The sequence below is a fragment of the Pleurodeles waltl genome, chromosome 10, assembly GCF_031143425.1.
Source record: "Pleurodeles waltl isolate 20211129_DDA chromosome 10, aPleWal1.hap1.20221129, whole genome shotgun sequence".
Taxonomy (NCBI): Eukaryota; Metazoa; Chordata; class Amphibia; order Caudata; family Salamandridae; genus Pleurodeles; species Pleurodeles waltl.
Genome location: NC_090449.1, coordinates 500,493,819 through 500,513,881, shown reverse-complemented (window position 1 = coordinate 500,513,881; position 20,063 = coordinate 500,493,819). Strand labels below are relative to the sequence as shown.

The 20,063-nt window shown below is 45.0% G+C and overlaps 1 protein-coding gene across 7 annotated transcripts in view; it reads right to left on the bottom strand.

Annotated features, from left to right (window-relative positions):
• The window catches only part of CSPG5 (chondroitin sulfate proteoglycan 5), a 229,490-nt gene extending 214,041 nt beyond the window's left edge, over positions 1-15,449 (bottom strand). For 2 of the 7 annotated variants that reach the window (XM_069210875.1, XM_069210876.1), the window contains exons 1-2: positions 14,974-15,401; positions 3,602-5,273 (exon numbers count right to left, since the gene is read on the bottom strand). In XM_069210875.1, coding sequence (XP_069066976.1) covers positions 3,602-5,273; positions 14,974-15,073 — 1,772 coding nt within the window. In that variant the 5' untranslated portion in view covers positions 15,074-15,401. Of the gene's footprint in view, positions 1-3,601; positions 5,274-14,973 lie in introns of all 7 variants that reach the window. The other 5 variants (XM_069210880.1, XM_069210874.1, XM_069210877.1 and 2 more) reach the window with 5 other exon arrangements.
• Positions 15,450-20,063: the final 4,614 nt, after the last annotated feature.

The window sequence follows — 20,063 nt, the reverse complement described above, 5'->3', positions numbered from 1 at the left end:
TGCACTAGATTGTTAAAGACTTTTCGTGGTTGACCTATAACAGTGTTTAGTAATTCAGTTTTTCAATATTAATTTGTGACTGTGCTGTGTCCTTCTTTAAAGGGGTAGAGCAATTAATAAAGAAATCCGAAAACCTGTAAAAGGTTAGAAGTAATGAAGCTCTATGGTGCAGAATAAATTCCGTAGTCTGCTCGGAAATGACAAAAAGTAGGCTTTGATCCAGAGTAAGATATACGAGAGAGGCAGAAAGGGTGACTAGAAGAGAAGAAAGAATGTGAAAACAGTGATTAAAAAAGAAAGTGGGGTTGAAAACTAACCTACTAGAGAGAGACAGAGGAAGATAATGTAGAGAGGTGGAAGCAAGAGGCACTATGTGAAATCAAATATAAGCAATCTTACTTTTTGGAAAACTTGCCATCCAAAAACCCCTGCTGTGGACTTTTATGGAAAAACCTTATACCCCTGCATGCATATTTGTATAAATTAAGCACTGAATCTACCCCTTTTGAAGATATATTAATGCAATCCTAGTGGCCAAGCTTGAATAGTCAATTGCAGCATCCATAATGTGGATCACTATGGAAATGCTTGGAGTTTCATCGTGTGCCACCATCAGTCCCAACAGTATGTATTATTCCACTCAGGGGCTCATGAAAGTTAGCAAAATTAATTAATCATCAGCTCTCTCAACAATTTGTGGATTGCAAAGTACATTCTAGGAAAGTAATTTCTCTAATCTCAAGACTGGGACAACTACAGCATTTTCTTGACTTGGGCATGGACAGATTCAAGGGAAGGAAACTGCAATCTGACAATTTACTGTGATTTTACATATCGAAAATATAAACAGACAAGGACAAAACAAATTAATTGGCAGCGTCAAGCCAGAAATGGGAGAATCATATTATTCATAAATTGTACCAAACCACCAGAGGGAGGGCCATGAAATTAATTTGTAGTGTTAAGCCAGCATAGACAATAATTCATCAAAATGCCACGGGTAGCAGAATTTCCACCATACACACTTTAACTCTGCACCCCTCAACAGCTTGCTACTTGCTCCTGCGGGTTAGAAGAAGCGCAACATGTGGAATATACAGGGAGGACTGGGGACTTAAAAGTCCTATTTGCGTTCTATTCACACTACAGCCTTCATGATGCCTAAGACCAAGGGTAACAAAGGGAGTGCTAATGTTACAGAAAGCATAGCCAGTTGCTGCCCCGAAACACACCTCCATGCAACCCAGAGTTGAGCCAGGCCGCTAGCTTTTCCGGCGAGCAGAGAAATCAGAAGGATTTCCATGTCACTCACAGAGCAGATGTCATTAAAGCAAAAATTACTCTTTAAAATCTGAAAATAGTTAAAAATGTCCTTACATTCAAACGTGTTGAATTGCATTACCACTATGAGTGACAGTTAATAAAATGCATTACTTTAAATGTAACACTTTTCGAAAGATATAACGCCTCCAGAATGCACTTCTGTTGTTGCCATGAAGGTGCCAATTGACAATTCTGTTTGTGATGTTCAGTATGTGATACTGTTGTAAATGGTGTAGCATTATAATGTATGAAAACATACATGGATCTCAACTGAATCCCTTCTGATGCTCCCAAATTTGCTCCCTAATTTGGCATTTAAGGAAAATGAGGCGAAATAAAGTAATGGGTTTGCCCAGGGCCACACAAACTGATCAAGCCAGTCAAGTGAGGACGTATGATTTGAGCCGAAATTTCCAGTTCAGCCTCCCTCTTTTGCAGAGAGTTTAAAGGGTCAATTTGGAGGAAAGATGGAGGAGGCAGCGGTGGAGAGCAATCCTGCTTACCCACCATAGGCCACCAAGAAAACGTCCTGAGAAAGAAGGGATATGTAAATGACAGGCTCCTAAAGCTCAAGGCGTGCTGGTACATGCTAAAGAGAGAGTTAATGCCAGGTATTTGGGGGAGTACAAGCAGGATGCACGATTAAAGACAAGGTACGATTGCCCCTAGTAAGAAGGAGCCCACTGCAGGCCCCAAAGCTCAAGGTGCAGTTTATCCAATAATAGAGGAGTAAACTGCAGACATTCCAAATCTCAAGATGTGATTAATACCGAGGAAAGAGGAGCCACTTTCATGCAACCTATATTTCAAATTGGAGTTAATCCCGAAGAAGGAAACAACTGCAAGAACCCCAAATCTCAAAGCGCGGTCAATCCCAAGAAGGGAGGACAGGGAGTAAATTGCAAAGCCCCCCACCCCACCCATTTCAAAAGGTGTGTTTATACCGAGATTTGAGAAAATTAGAACCAGCTTCAGGCCTCCTGAACCAAGAGGAGTGTTTCATAACAATTTTTGGGAAGAGGGACAATGAGAAGAGGTACCCAGTTTGGCACTGTCCATGGTACTCAGCCATGAACAGTCATGAACAGTCAATAAGCAGTTGAAGCTGATAGCCCTGGCTTGTCCTGTGGTATTCCTAGTCCTGACTTTCCTATCTTTGGCCTTAGAAGTGAAGATGCCCGTGGCAAGAACAGAAAGTGAAGAAGGTAATTAGAGCCCTTTTTAGGGTCGAGCGCGCAGGCACTCTAGCCTGTTGTAATCTCTCCGTGGGCTTTTAACCACACCCACTCTTGCTATGCATTCGTTGTTGTGCTTGTTTTAAATGCTTCATTTTTATTGGTGCATTTCATGAAATGTCCCTCCTTCGTGTGCTGATCTCCCTCCGAAAGTATTTTGACTAAGTGAACATTTCTGTTGGCCATCACACTATGTCACACTTCCTCCTTCGTGTGATGGCCCTCCTCCGGTTTCGGTTTGCCTTTCATCCCAGCCGTGATCCTTTTTAGACATTCACGCAGAGAGCCGGTAACTCTCACGCTCATGGCGGTGGTGGCGCTTTGAATCGGCTTGTTTATGGATCTGCAAAGTGTTGGCAGATTTAAAAAATATTACACATAGCAATAAAGTGATATGCACAGAAACGTTGCCATTTAGCGAACTAAGATTATAATTCAGGACTCCGCGATCTGCAGCCAGTAGACCACTTTATTTGAATTTGCTTTCCATCTCTGAACGGAAAACTAATGCATTGACAGATACAGACGGTCTGCAGCCGGAATACAATGTCAATAGTTCTAACTCGAGCAAACACGAGACCCATTGCATTGCAAATGCTTGTTCCCTTCTGTAGTTTTCATACCTAACTGCCAGACAGACAAATAGTTACAAGCAGAGGGAACGCATGGGAGGATAATCAGGTACAAAGTGATACACGGAGCAGATCTGGTAGAGATAGTGATAAAGGCTGTGATAAACTTTGATAATCAAGAACCATTTACGATATGAAGAAGCTAAAAATAAGGAAAAGACAACAGAAAATAGGTATTATACGAGCTCTTACCTCTAGAGATATGTATCATGTCCAGTCATGAACAGAAGGTGTTACAGCATAGGTCTCATAAGTGAGGGTATATGTACACACACACACCACACTGAATGTGAATTATATGGAAAATGGGACTGATAAATGTGAGGTTTTTTACCCATGTACAATGACCATGTATCGATAGAAGGGTCTGGAAAGACAGGCATGTACAACCCTCTTGAGTATGTCACTCACCTGCAGAATGCTCCAATGTTCTCTACCAGGTAGCACTGGCCGCTGTTGTAGCAGTACATAGGAAACATATCACAGACCGATTTGCACGAGTTGTTGAATCTCACGTAGCCCGTCCTGCACTCTGTGCCATTGTCGCCAGCTATCATCTGGGTCAGATCCTTGTTTGTATCGGGTTGTGACTTGGGGTTCACATCCACGCCAGACAGGATGAACGTGTGCTGTGGCACGTGCTGCCTGCCTGTGGGTTTCTCTTCCTTTGTCATGGTTGGCATCTTAGGAGTAAATGTCAGTGGCTTGGCACCATTCTCATCCTCTAGGACTCGAGCTGTAGCTTCTTCTTCTTCTCCATCATCTCCCTCCTCAATGTCATCTTCATCGTCTTCATCTTGGTTGGCACCTTCTTCATCGCCATCAGCGTAGAACGATGTGGTTGGGTAGAAGTCAGACTCATCGAAAGGTGTGAAGTCATCGTACAGCTCCGACAAAGACCAGGAGGGCTTTGTATCATGCAGCTTTTTGGTGGAGTCAACACCTGGAATGGGAGATATACGGAAGTCATCCGGCCCACCTTGGCCATCTATGTCAAAGAGGTCATAATAATCGGTGTCAATTATGTCAGGAGCTGGCTGGTCAGATGGAGGTTCTGGGGATTTGAGGGTCTTTGGAGGAGTTGTTGTCACCAAATGCTCTTCTTTGTCGAGAAAGGCAAGATCCATGTTCCCCTGCACTCCTTGCCCCCGAGATTTCATGGTGGTCTCCGCCCACAAGTCTGGAGGCTTTTCTGCTCCCTTAGAATCAGATTCAGCGTCCGTCTCTGGAGCTGTGTGGATACTCTCTCCTGTAGATTTGCCACTTGGGGTTGGAGGTGAAAGGTCGCCATCTCTGTAGACCCCCAGCAGCAGATCAGTCTCTGCAGAATCTGGACTGATGCCTACTCCTACCTGTGCAGTCTCCAGGCCTTTGGCCCCATTGTTGGCACTCTGGTATGTTGGAGAGGTAGTGCCTTCCCTGGCGCCCCCCAGATCGTGCTCCATCCCAGCGTGGTCTGGGTAAGTGAGAACACTTTCTGGTAGGCTGGCAGATGGGTCTCCGCTGCCAGCCTCCTCGGAGTCCTCTGCGTCCCTCGCCACTTTTTTTGTGTTGCTTAAAGCTGGGACAAAGGCCTCGCTGTCAGCGGACCATGGGTGAGTTGTTACACTTCCCAAACCTTCCAGTGCCCCCTGAGTCTGTTGGTTTGTCGCAGACATGGTTCCCTCTCTGGGGCATGATAAGCAAACGGACGGCTCACTGATGTCCTTGTTAATCTCAGTGGAATAGTATCCTGGGGTGCTCTCTTCGAGGGAAGAGCTCTTGGCACTGCGCATGGCAACAGTGGTGGGATCAGTTCCCGAGCTGCCAGCAGATGCAGAAATGTCAACGGGTGTTTCTGACTGCAGCTCCTCATCTTTGGGTGCTGACTTCCCAAGTCCTTGGGCCACGGAGCTGTTTCCAGCCTCTTGTACCCCATTGTGTAGGGGTTCCTGGTCAGAAGGACTCATGGACAGAAGACTTCTCTGGAAGGCCTCAGCGCTCTCTGGGGCCTCCCTACCCAAATCGCTCAACCAGACATGTCCCTCCCACCTGCCATCATTGGCATCCGTGGCATCGGTGGGCTGTGACTTCCATTCGGTGGCTGGTTGCATAGAAAGGAAAAAACAGAAAATAAATCTAAGTGTACTTCGTGTTTAAGACTTCATTTTTGCAAACTCAACATTTTAAAATAAATACAATGTATTTTGTCTTATTATTATTTCTACTGATGTGCTTTTGGACGTATTCATAATCTCTGTCTATGTGTAATTAGTTGGTTAGTGCCAAGGGGGCCTGTGGGATGTGTAAGGTTCTATCAGAAATACAGAGCATAATATAATATAGCAACATAAGTTAACAGGTACCAAACCCTGACTTAACATTTGGCACATTCATTCAGTTCCCGGCAACCATCTCTCATAGGTTTTGTTGCCAGGGATCATGCTAGAGGCAGTTAGTTTCCAAGTAACCAAGCCCTGTTGCCCCCATAGTTATGCTACCATTTATCTGACCCTGTGACTTACATTGCCGATAATCATTCCTACTTAGTTATGCATTTGCCTATAATCATCCATTCTTCAGTAATTAGTTACCATGCCCTGAAGGGCAGGTAGGTGTTCTCCAGCCCTGTTTTATCCAAATAATTGCATGCGGCAGGATATTATATTACCATTTAATAGGGCTTTCCTACATCTTGCGGCGCCAGTAGTACTTTCTGGGTTGTCCAGTATGTAGGTACTTGGCATGTATCATTCACCTAGCGCTTTGTAGACCTGACAAAGTCAATGAGCCCCCATTTAAGATAATTTATCCATCCAGATGGTAACCATGAGGCTCAATCTGAAGCAACCAGTTGAAGCTGTGACAGGTTTTAACAAGGCCATCAGCAGTTTAAACTGGCGATGCTTCATGCAATCAGTAAATTGCAATCAGTCGCGTGCTCTAATATTGGTAATGCAGCAGGCTGCTCTGTAATGCTTGTAATTACAGCTTCTGATTTTGCCAGTGATGTCAGAAGCCAATCACACAGTATGATTTTGAGTAAAATCACCTTCTAAGATGTATGGGAGGCCATCGCTTTGTTTAAAGCAGGAGGTAACTGCCACGACCACCCACCTGTAAAACTACACCAATGGCAGTAATGGGGCTATACTTTCTAGCTTCAAGACTGGGGTTCCTTTTTAGGTCAAAGCTTACCAGATAGCTTAGCTGTCTGGTTTGCTAAAGGCATCTTGGGGACATTCAGAAAGCTTCCCTGGGAAATAATTCTGCCCATTGCTTGCTAATGGCTTTGAGGTTTGTAACTCACATTTTCTGGCTTTCTATTTGCTGGCTTTATTTGTTTCAGGCTGTCCTGGTTGCGTTCGTCCCTCCCAAGGATCAAAACCTTTTTAAACCCATTCCCCCTGTATTCTTCCATGAGTGCTCCTTGCGCCTCATATGTAAACAGGCCTGTAAATATTGTTTTTTCTTTTCACATTTGCTATGCATTCAAAGACAGATGTCAAATGTCAAGCTCTGTCGTCTGAAGAAGCTTGGTGTTTACTTTTCTTTCTTGGACTTCAAAATGAGAGGCTTTATGTTACAATCTGGATACTGGAGGTAGGAAACTTTTTTTTGTAAGTATTTTAGAATATATCAGAATTATTAACACACAAATGAAGCACGTTTTTGTTAATTCTGAAATTGGTTGGAAACAGATACATCACTGCACTAGGTGAATCCATTTCCACACATTATCGGTTGACGGCTATTAGTAAAACTGTCTGTGCAAATGTAATGGTCATTTCATTTGAAAACGCGTTGTCTGTGATTACAGTGTGCTACCACACCATGGATACTGTTCTTTATGCCACTCCACTGTACTCTACACCACTCAATGACACTGCACTCTACTCTGCACATTCCACTGTTGCATGCCTTTACACGATACTCCACTCTGCACCACTCCACACCATGCCACAGCGCTACGCCTCTCTACTCTATACAATGCTCTCTACTCTACTCTACACCACTGCACCCTACACCACTCCAATCTATGCTGCACAACTCACCTGTACGCCACTCCACTGTACGCTACTCTGAAGTGTGGTTACGCTTGCATGGTAAACGTAAGCATTGTTCACAACGCGTTGTTTAGGATTTTTCCCATTCATGGGTGATGCCCTTTAATGCTTCTTGAATAGATTTTCTTTTGAAAATAGCATTTTCCTTTCATTTATTTTAATGTGGGGGATATGTGGAAGTGATTACATTTTGCAGAGAAGTGTGTTTGTTTCATGCAACATCGATGAAAAAGTTTATTTTAGATCAAAACAGAACCTCACATGTGAGACATATGAGGGCGTTACAGAGATTATTTGCAGTAATATTAGTGAGCAGCTGCAGTTTTACAATCACTATTAAAAATGCACGTCACCATTCCTGAATATTGGATGTAAACACATTTAGAATTTGGACCAGTGTACCTGTGCACTGTCACTGACCTGGCCAAAGAGGATATTAAAGAGCTGAAATTGGATCATAAATTCAAAGCTGTTCCAAAGAAAGGCCCCCATAATAAGTTTGACCCAGGGCCCCTAAAATCCTTAAAATGTCCCTGGTGCATTTATGATTTATATTCACATTATTAATTCTGTTTGTGCATATTTCCACATTAAGGGTTGTCTATCAGTTCATTGTTGATATAGAAAAGTATGAACATTACAAAGGCGCAGTCTCACCGCTGTAGGTTAGTATGACGACTTACATTTTTGCATCCTTAATAAAGTTCATCCCCTTTGATCAAACTGCACCATTCTTGGAAAGACTAATGTATAGGAGGACATTTTAAAGTTTGACAAAGTTTGTGTAATTTGGTTGGTCCAATAGTTCAACATTTTCTAGGGTGTGTCCCAAATCGTTTTTGTTTTTTGCTTTAAAATTGAGTTTTCGTTAGTAAACGTTTGTGCTTGCATAACTCCAACCCTACTGAACTGATGGTCAACAAATATTTATTCCACAGCACCTTGATGCCAATCTGTGCAGCCGTTTTGGAGATATAAAGGGAAATGTGAGTGCTTACTGTGCATGTCAGTATGTACAATTTTCATGACCACCCACATGGTTATGCCCAGACTTATTGGACCCCATTGTGCATAAGCAACACTTTGAACATGTGCTTTGGACACTGACAAGTGTTTTCTTCTCTCTGTATAAAAACATTGAAAAACAGTAAAAAAAAAAGAAAAGAACATTGAAAAAATGAATAAATAAAACAGCAGGGACCACGGCACCCTATGCTGCATTATTCATAAGTGAGCGGGTAAGCCCATCGATTTGTGAATGTCTCTAAGACACAGCCTTTACCCAAATGCCCTGCCATGGCCAGGACCAGGAGGCCAATCTCACTCGCCCAAAGGTGGAGAGAGTTAATTTGTTCCTTCCTTGGCCTTGCCTAAAGACCAGAAAGGGAGATGGCACCTTTGCCCTCCTGCCTTGCCCCAGGGAAGGACACCACTACTGAATTGTACCAGGAAGCTTCCTGCACTCTAACATATCCGGACAAAGCTGAAGTGTGGGGATGAACTTAACCGTAAACCCACACATATAGCCCGAGGGTGTGGAGGGAATTAGCTTCTCATCATGCCCTATGGCTCCCACAAAACTATCAGAGAAGCTGGAGCCAGCTTGACTCCTGCTAATGGGCTCTAACCCGAGTGAAAAAGAGGGTACAGGGGCAGGTGCCAGACGACCTGCTCCTCTGTGGCCTTCTACTGGCCACAAAGCTGGAGGTCACGGTCACCACTGCTCGACTGGGAACCCAAAGCAGCCCTGGCAACTTTTTCTGACCAGCCCTGGGAGAAAGGATGGGGTCTCAGCTGTAGTATTTGCAGTGGCTTTTTGGGGTTTACATTTTTGGGGTAAATGTTTGTATTCTGTCCTTGGCCTGTATTTAGGGAGTGGGGCACCTTCACTTCAACCCTTAGTATCAGAAGGGTACCCAAGATTGGTCTAGACCCAGAGTTGGATTCAGATTGCCTGCATCTGTTTTGCTTGCCATTCAGACCCTTCTGTGAGAATTTAGCTCCTGCTAATTACTAGAGATTCCAGCTCTTCCAAGACGATTCTGTCTGAACCAAGTCTAAAAGCACAACATTGGCCATAGGGTCAAAGTTAACAGAAGTACAGTGACTACAGCTAATGAGCTATAATTGTATTTGTGGTCTGTCGGTCTATCATCTTTTTGAGATGAACTTTTTACTCATCTGTCAACAAAGTAATTGACTGGACAATGATGTTACTGAATGTTATTTACTATGCCATACTGAAACAGAGGGCGGCTCAGCAAGTGGCTTGATGCGCCGCTCTGCGCCACTGGAAAAGTACAGAAATGTGCAATATCTACAAGATATGGTGCATTTCTGTCCTCAGCCCCCGCGCTGGTACACAAACTGCTGCCTAGTGCCAATACAGGCACCCGTGCACCGTGGTGCAAGGATGCCTGCGTTACAGGGATGATTGTTTTTGTGCAGGAAGGAACACCTTCCTGCACAAAAACAATTTAAAGAGGTGTTTTCCTGTTTCTATGTGTGCTGCAGAATGAAGAATGCGGAATGCAGGACACATAGAAAGAGGAAAAAACGGGGAGAAATAGATATCTCTCCCCATAGCATCACTCTTACGCCACACCTGAGGTGGCATAGGAATCTGACGCATTCCCAAACTTGTAAATCTGGAAAAGCGTCAGATTCCTTTGGGTACCATGGGACTTTCGTGAGAACAGCCCAGGCAACACCAATGGAATACCCCTTTCACGCAGTGTCAGGGGTGAAAGGGGTCCATATTTCAAGGCCATGGAAAACCAAGCAAGGTGGCTTTGCGTGGCTTTGTAAATATAGACTGACACACTGTTCCACTGGAGCATTAAAAAACGATGCTGCGGTGGCGCAGTGTGCTGCTCGGGCCTTGTAAATGATGCCCAGAATTTCTTACCTGCTTCCCTCCTGGAACCAGTCTTGACTACTTGACCCTGTTGTCTGGCACAGTCCAGTTGGAGTCACTGAGAATGTGTGGCACTGAAACACCAGTGGTGATTGCCAGTAACCACAGAGGATAATACCCATTAACCACTGACTGTCTCAGGACCCAAAAAAGGCCTATAGTATCTGAGGAGGATCCAGAACTTCAGGGTATCCCTGGGAATAAAACAGATGCATGGCTCCTATGGAAGAGCCCAGACCACTGCTTAATTTGAGCTGGTGGTTTCAGGTGCTCAGCACTGGCACTTAATTGTCAACGCCGGGGCCTCTGACAGCCAGTCACGTGGTAGCAATGTTTGTCTTATTTTGTGATGAACACAACAACAGTTGTTTAATAATCCTATGTACATTAAAAATGACTAGTACCTGCCACCCAAAGCTATAAAAATAGCGTGGGTGGCAGTTATTGGTCATTTTAGTGTATATAAGGTCTATATTGTCATTAGTAGCGCAATGTGTGGTGCAAGTTGTAGTGATCTCCTGACAAGGGCCCTGGCCCTTATTTCTTTACAAATTAAGTACTGGCCCAGACCGCAGGGTAAACCTGGGAGGAGCCTACATTGCACTGAATTCCTAGAATAAGATTCAGGCGGTGTTGTTGGTGTTTGCTAGATAACAGGCTATCAATACAGGAACTGTAAGAGCAAGGTGTGTAGAAAATAGAAGATGCTGTATGGAAACTTGTGGATTAACAATTACTTTGTGGTTTCCTTGGGAGGACCCCATATTGCAGGGTTTCACATGAGTAACTCAGTAACAGGGCAACCATAGAGGAGGCCAGACTGCATGGTTTATAAGGAAGGACCCAGACAGCACAGTATCCAAGGAGCAGCCCAGACAGCAGGGCATTCCGGGAGAAGCTCTGACTGCTGGCAACCCAAGGAGATCGAACTGCAGGGTATCTCACTAGGAGCTCAGTAACAGGAGCCCGAACTGCACTGTATGCAAGGGAGGGCCCAGGTAGCAGGGTATTTCTGGGAGGAGCTCTGACTGTTGGCTATCCAAGGAGGATATCAGACTGCAGGATGCCTTTCTAGCAGCTCAGGCCGCATAGTATCCCTGGAAGTAGCCAATACTGTTCATTATGTCACAGGGGAGCCCAAACTGTGCGCTATAATAGAGAACCTGGGGCTGCAGAGTACGGTATTGTCATTACATATATATAGTGCCCCATTCCCCTGATGAGGTGTCGAAGCACATTGTAGACAAGTAAGGGTATCCAATGAGAAGCCCAGACAGCAGTGTATCTCTGACGGAGCTGGGGCTTTGGAGTGTTCATGAAGGAGGCCCGAGCCCTTGTGCAGCTTGTTCCAGGGTGTAAAGCATCCCTGGGAGCAGCCCAGTCTGCAGTTTACCTATGGAGCAGCTTAGGTTGCAGCAGGGCGAAGGAAGAGCCCTGCAGCACAATATCCAGGTAGTAGCTGAGTCTGCAGGGTGTCCCTGAGAGGAGCACATGTGCGGGGGAACCTGTGACGATCCCAGGTGAAGGCTAGGCCTGGGAGGAGCCCAGCCTTCAGGGTGTCCCTGGGAGGAGACCATATGGAGGGTATCCTGGAACAAACCCAGGAACATGGAATGCCTAGGAGGAGCCCGTGTGCAGGATATCATGAGACAAGCCCAGGTGCCTAGTATGCCTGGTAGGAGCCCAGCCTTTGGGTGTACCTGGGAGGAGCCTGTGTGCAGGGTATCCTGGGACGAACCCAGATGCAGGGTAGGCCTGGGAGGAGCCTGTGTGCAGGGTATCATGGAGCAAAACCAGGTCAGGGTATGCCTGGTAGGAGCCCAGCCTTCAGGGTTTTGCTGGGAGAAGCCCATGTGCAGGGTATCCCCAGGCCCAGCTCTCGGATTTTTTTTTGAGAGGGCCGTAAAGAAGCATGGGTGGGCTATGAAAACCAAGGGGTACTATCTAAAAAAATAAATATTAAATTAACGGATATTTTAGGTATTAGCATCTGTCTGCTTTTGACATTTTTAACACAATAATCAGCAGCCAAGGTGCTACAGAATTCGCTTTCTCTGGTGTGCTTTGGGGAAGGGGAGAGAAGCTGCTTGTCAGATCTTTAAGATGCAGAACTTTGACTGCAGCATGCTTCCCCTGGACATATGTAGCAGAAGAAATGTTTCTGCTACCATACAGGGCCACTTTACAGGTTTTCGTGTTTTTAAAAAAAACTCTGAAAGCTTTTTACTTTGTAAAGCACTGAAGTTTAAAAATGCTATGGAGTAAACCGAGAATCTTAATTTAGTTATGAGGATATCGGTCCTGGTGATTTGTGCATTATAGCAGCTACTAAACTCTGCTGACTTCACACGTCTCCCCGGGCCTGAATATGTCCAATGTCAATTGTGTTAATCATTCAAATAAACGATAAGGGAGAGCCCATGGGGATGCACGCCCATTTGAAACATTAAGGTGAAAACCTTTTGTTTTTCAATTCTAAATGGCCTTGGGTGGGTCAGAGTAATCCTTGGGTGGGCCTGGCCCACCTGGCCTACCCTCTAGAACCGCAACTGTGTATCCCTGGATGAACCCAGGTGCAGGGTAGGCCTGGGAGGAGCCCAGCTTTGGGGTGTCCTGGGGCTGCAGGGTATCTTTCAGAAGAGCCCGTATGCTGAACATTCATGGGTGGAGTTACAATTTAGGAAAGAGTTGAAACCACACCCCTTAAAGAACACTACATAACAATACACTAACCGTCCACAACTCAGCTACCTTTCCTGTCACTCTTTGACTTTACGCTTGCATTTGACCCTTTATAGCGCTCCGTTGCCTTTTGAATATGTTTGCGGTATAGAAATAACACATACGTCCCTAGGTGCAAGGTATTTATGGGAGGAGCCCAGGTGCAGAGTGTAGTTCAATGACCTAAGCTGCAGGTCCTTGGCCCCCGTGACCCAGGCCTCGGTGGTTGCTTGGTTTCTTCCAAGCACACTTAGGGCCCAAAACGGAATGACATTCCCAAGGCAGTGTGGGCACTCTGTGGGGCTGACTTATATCTGCCCACGATTCCTTAATCAAGGCAGCCGGAGTGCGGGGGGCTGGGGGACATTTAGAGTGAAGCGGTGGGGGTTTCAGAGTTAGAAAGAGGGAAGCTATTCAGCCATTGTCGACGTAGAAGAAAAGGGGAGCAGCGCAGAGGCCCTGCATCTGCAGGCAGAGGAGGCATGCATTATTCACTGGCACTAGGCACGGTCACGTGACGAGCTCCATAGGCTTTTATTCCACACAGCCCATCGGATCAAGACATCTTTTCTTTATTAAATGCATCCGCCCACTCCCTGCCTCGCTTTCTGTGCCTATACAGCTGTAGATGCAAGCGCGTTTATGAATTCACGCGACGTGTGTATGCATATTTTTATCTCTAAATATATATTTATACATACATATATATCTGAGTCTCTGACAACTTCGTTAACAATTTAATGTAACAAATGGTGATTTGATTATACAATGAGTGTTCTCTATACATTAATACAAAACTGGAAATCTGTGCATTGCATATTTCACTTTTTAATAGATCTAATCTCAATGCACATACATATTGTGTACACACACAAACATGTGTGCAGTCCATCCATATTAACCTTTGCGTATGCACATGACATCTATGTGTTTCACAGTATATATAGGTGTCAGTGTGTGGTACATATACATGCGTGACTGTGCAGCACAGGGGTATTAGCAGCAGGACTGACACGTGGATCCGTATGGGATACCTTGCTAACCAACAGCAGATCAGTTCAGTGCCTCGTCAGAACTATTAAGCATTGTATGAATGCTGATAACCATAGGTACCATATTTTTAGCAACAATGGGGAACGGGACAGTAAATACTAGCTCACTGGACCGTAAAACAGGCCCACAGTTTGGAAAAAAATCAGGTGCACACACTGAGCTGTCAGACCAGCCCATCAGACACTGCCTGGTTTCCCTATAGGCTAGTCCGACACGGAATGGATTTACATAGCGCGCCATACCCGTGGCGAGACGTCGAAGCACATTTGCGGACTGGTAGCACTCTACCGAAGGGCATGTGGGCTACAGTATTGCCTTCATTCCATCGAATTGGGAGGCGTTTGTAAGCCCGTCCTTTCATCTAGATACACGAATTGGCCTTTGTCGACATGTAAAAAATGTATGGTATTTTATAAAATAAATTCATAAAAATGCTCGGTGCACGTACATATGGGCTTGTATAGTAAATGCCATGTATGTGACCATGCGGTTGTACGCGTCGGTGGGCATCTCTGCGTGGTACTTGCTGACTGCGCGAGCCATATCTGGTTTACACGCGGTGTGAAAATCATTCTACTTCGTCCTAGGTGTGCCTGCATCAACATGAAGAGCGCAGCCCCGCACGGATACACTGCCCCCCCCTCCCTCCCACCCGGGATCAAAGCAGCACGCACCCAGGTCATCCCCCCGCCACCAGGTCCGCATCCACCTGTAATGTGTACACTCATCCTCTCCAGATCTGGAACCTAAAGCCACCTGGCCCGCCCACACCCCTGTGCTCGGCCTGTCACCCTCCCCTCAGGTATCTGCCCCATTGCCTTCCGACGATCTCCACTCCCGGTGCAGTGCCCACCTCCCGCCATTGTGCCCCGTGGGTCTGCAGCGCTAGACTGACACCGACCACCCTCCGCACCAGGGCGAGTCCTCTTTTCATTCCTATACCCGCACTTGAGGGCTCCCTAGTCTCTCGCCCCCCTCTGCCCCCGCCGTGGCGCCCTTCTCTGACCCCAAGTGCCCTGCTGTAGATAGCACCCCCGCTGTCCCACCTGTCTCCGCTCGGCTCGCCGGGAGGATGATGAGCGTGAGAGCTGCTGCCAGCACCAAGGGGTGCGGGGGGCACCTGCAGATCCGCACTGCCCGCCCCATCCTGGCATGGGCCCCCTCCGCGTGACCGGGCTCTGCTCAGACCCCCAGCATGTCCGGGGCAGGGGGTCTGTACCCCGTAAACCGCGCTGAGGGGTCGGGCTCTCTCGGCTCCTTAATGCCCGCTGCTGCCCGTCTGCTGCAGGTGCCCCATCTCCGGGCTGCAGAGTCTGAGTGTGGGGAGGGCTGGGATAACGCTGCTGAGCCGGGAGAAGAAGAGGTGGGGGCGAGGGGGGCGGTGGAGGAATGAGGGGAGAGGGGAGGAGAGATGAAGGGAGGAGGAGAACGGTAAAGAGGAGGGAGGCACGAGAACGGAGAACGGAGTAAGAGCGGGGGAGAGGTGAAAATGGAGAGCTAAAGTGGAGGACAGGAAAGAGACGACAGGAAGATTGTCGGGGGCAAGAACGATAGGGACTGGGTGGGAGGAAGGAGACGTGAAGAGAACGAGACGTACAACTAGCGCCTTTTAACCCGCCAATAAAACGATGCATACACTGTATAGATTTGTTTTGCCCTAGCCAGTCCCTCTTCACAGAGCAATACCTGGGGACTGAGCAGTGATTACTCAAAATCGCAGTAACTCGCCGAAAGCCCACAAGTATGACCGTACCCGGAAGCCCCGGCTTGTGCTTGCCGCGTGCAGTGTTCTTATGGATGTGTAATGTATGTGGCCGTCCAGATGTATATTGCAGCGGGTAAGTATCCAGAGGCGCGTTTACTGAACACGAGTTACTTTATTAGATAGATATACCTTTATTACATAATTAATAAAAATCGTTGCAGTCAGCAGTATACCTAAAAGGGTAAAATTAGTAAGCCAGAAACGACCAACAGGGTTTTTAACTCACAGAGAGTAAAAACAATGGTACCTAGATGTGGTATTGGAAGCCCATTTAAATAAGAAGGTCTGTTTCATCGTGGGGATGATTATATGACCTGTCCCCTCAAACTCTGTGCTGTCCATAATGTCCTGCATCTAAGCTGTGCGTGAGAGTAGCATTAAAAAACGTTGTTCAGTCATGAGCTAAATAGCTCCCTCAGCTTTCATAGTTTGTTACAGAGTCCTTCAACAGGGGTTCCGCTTTTAATATGAATTTTACTACACATGCCATGTGCTGAGGTGTCAGTCCTTTGAGGCAAAATAGGACAGCTTGTCAGCATGATCTAATGCCGTCTGAGATGAACATATTATTGGGGTACAGTTTGCGCCAGGGTGACAGTGCAGGGCATATGCATAGAAGCTGTAAGAAGTCTTCCTGATGGTATGCACATAGCCTGCATTTCCCGTTTTGTGAGGGTTTGAGCCATTTTGGGACCGCGTCCAATGAGGGGAGTAGACCTAACCTGGCGTGCAATATCTTTATTTTTAGAAATATATTTAGTGTTTCTCCCAGGTATGTCTGTGCTGTCGGCGCCTTGCACGTGTTGATAGTCATCCATGAGTGGGAGCGTGACCTGAACTTGTCTTTGTCCTTGCTCCACCATATCTGTTTGATTTGCTTATTTATTAGTTGCTTAAATGATTTATGCGGTAACGTATTTTGCCACTTTATTATACAGATGTGTATACCAGTGCGCATTACGCGGATCTGTACACATAGAATGCAAGGGTACTGCACAAACGTTTGTTTATAGCACAAGTATACAGTTGTATGGTGCAGCAGCAAGAGCACAGTACCACTGAGAATTTGTGGCTGCAGCATTTTACTGTTACAGATGTGTATTACAGCATGTAAGCATGCAGGTGTGTAATAACAGAATAGAGATGTACTGCACAGCTGTGTGTTTACAGTAAGTGGGTGCTCAGCTGTATGTTACAGTAGGTAAGTGTCCACATATTTGTAAAGATTGTTAGTGTACTGCACAGATGTGTATTACAAAATGCAAATGTGCAGATGTGTACTTATGGAATGGAGATGCACTGTACAACTGTTGGTTTACAGTGTGTTCTCAGACGTATGCTACATTAGGTAAGTGTACGCTTATCTTTTTAAAGATTGTGAGTTAGTGGACTGCAAAGACGTGCATTAAAGAATGAAAGTGTGCAAATACGTACTTATGGAATGGAGATGTACTGCACAGCTGAGTGTTTACAGTAAGTGTATGCTCAGATGTATGTTATAGTGGGTAAATGTGCACATACTTTTTAAAGATTTTGAGTTAGTGTACTGCACAGATGTGTATTACATGTGTATTACAGAATGCAAGAGTGCTGATGTGTACTTATGGAATGGAGATGTACTGCACAGCTGTTGGTTTACAGTAAGTTTGTACTCAGATGTATGCTACAGTAGGTAAGTGTACACTTATCTTTTTAAAGATCACAAGTTAGTGTATAGCACAGTTGTGTATTGCAAAATTCAAGTGTGCAAATATATATTCATAGAATGGAGATGTACTGTATAGTGGTGTGTTTGCAGCAAGTGGGTGCTCAGATAGTTGTTACGGTAGGTTAGCGTACATTGATCTTTATAAAGAATGTGTGTTAATGTTCTTTACTGATGTGTATTACAGATGCAAGGGTGCAGATGTTCACTTACAGGATGTAAATGTACTGTGCAGCCTTGTTCACAGTAAGTGGATGCTCAGATCTGCCCAACAGTATGTAAAAGTACAGTTGCTTGTTTAAGAAGTGTGAGCATCCTGTACTAATACAAATATGTGTTAACAGAGCGTCAGTAAACTATAATGGTGTGTGTTTGCAGTATTAAAGACTACTCGTGTGCACATGCAGTTGTTTTTACACAATAAAGATGTTCAGATGCATGTTTACAGACGGTGAGTGAAGCCAGTACAGTATAAACGGACATGGGTGCATTGTACAAATGCAAGGTTGCAGCATGCATGCGTTCAGATGCGTGTTTGCTTTATCAGAGTGTACTGTGCAGATCTAGGTTTACGGTATGTGACTGTTCAGACATGTCTTTACAGTATGTGAGCCTTCTGATGTCTGTTTGCACTCTATGTTCCAAGGTGTGTTACAGGGTGCACATGAACATCTACAGCTTTGCAAGCAGTGAGTATTCAAATGTGCACCTGTAGTGGGTGTTTTTACAGCATGTAAGTATTACTGCACATGTTTACAGGATATGAGTGTACATAGGTGTGTTTACACTCTGCCGGAGCCCCATATGTGTAGTCTCAGCGTGCAGATGTTCAAGTGTGTTTTCACAGTCTAAGAGTGCTTATGCGTGTGCTTATATTGTGCAAATCTTCAAATATGTGTGTAGGTTATATAACTAATATAGAACTTACAATATGATATGGATGTAGGTTAAAGGCATCCAAGTGTTCGCTTATTTCATGGTGAGTGCTGAAGTGTGTGTTTACAATTTGTGAGAGTTAGGCTGTGTGTTCTCAGAGTACAAGTTTCAAGTGTGTTTCCAGTATTTGCATCCTCAGAATTCTCTTTAATTTATGCACATTTTTAGGTGTTTATTCTCATCAGGTGAGTCTTTCAGTGGATGCTTATGTTGTATGTGGTTCCTGAAAATTTCTTTATAGTGCGTGTATTCTGATGTGTGCTTACATCGTGGGTGCTGAAATGTGGATTTACAGTTTTGGAGTGTTTACAACATGTAAGCATGTATCCTCACACCACGCTGCACAAGGCCTTTGGCCATACACAGTGTATGTTGGCCACAGCCTTCGCCCAATTTGATTACTAATCCGCCCCAGGGAGGTGGGCATTCCCAAGGCTGCGAGAGGCCTGGGCGGCCCCCCCACATTCAAAATTTCAGTTCTCCCACACCTGGCCCACCTGGGGGCTTCATTTAAACAAGTGCGGGAGCCTGCACTTGTTTTTTTTGTTTTTTTTGTAGATCTGCTGCTTGTCCTGCTGAAAATTTAAAAAAATGCTTTTTTGCTCTGTGGGTGTCCTTCTGGGACCCCAGCACCAGAGCTAAGGGGTCAGGGTAACCCAACCTGGGCCCCTTTTCTTTTTTTCTGGGACTCGGCTGAAACCAAGTCCCGACATGGCTGCCAACACTTCCTTGCTGAAGTGTAGGCAGCCAATCAGATCTCAGCATGAGATCGGGCAGGTTTGTGGAGCCCTCGCGTTCCTATATATACCATTTTTTTTTTAGATTTCTCAAAAGTACTGAACGGATTTACACCAAATAGCAAAAAGGTCACTTCCTGAACCTAGAACTACCTTTCTTCCAAATTTGGTGTAATTGCGTCCAGTGGTTTTGGCGCTGTTCCCGTTCAAAATCCCAATGGAAGAATGCATGAGGAAAAAACATTTTGGGACCCCCCCCCCCTTTTTCTTGGCTCCCGCTTGATGGATCAGCCCAAAACTTTCCAGACAGACACTGAAGTGAGTGTCGTATTTTTGGGAAAGTTTTTTAAGATTCATCAAACGGCGCCAAAGTTATTAGCAAAACAAAAAACACTTTTTCTATAGAACCTAGGTCCTAACTATATCTAGTGGCGACTGCCATATATTTATATATATATATATATATATATATATATATATATATATATATATATATATATATATATATATATATGTATATATATATATATATATATATTTATATATATATGTATATATATATATATATACTTAAAAAACAAACGTTACGGGGTGTTATAGTCTTTGGATATAGTTACCTTATTTATAGTTTGGATATAATTATCTTAAGCCGCGAGTTATTGTTACTTGAAATAACTATAACTATAACTGCCAAACTTCTCTGGTTTTGTGCCAGTAAATTCAGAACTAAACTATAATGGCCCTGTAACCTTTGTTTTTGTAAGTGAATTTCTATGGTTTTTTAACTCTATTTCCTAACTGTAACGTCCCTGTAACCTTTTTTTTTTCTATGATTTTCTATGGTGTTTTTAACAGAAAGAAATTTTCATTACTATACGTTAATCCAACCATCACCCGCGAATGGCTGGCCAACCCCCTATAACCACCCAACCTCGCGTTGCGCACGTCCTTTGGCCATGTGCAGCCGGAGTTGGCTGCAAGGCCTGCCTCTCT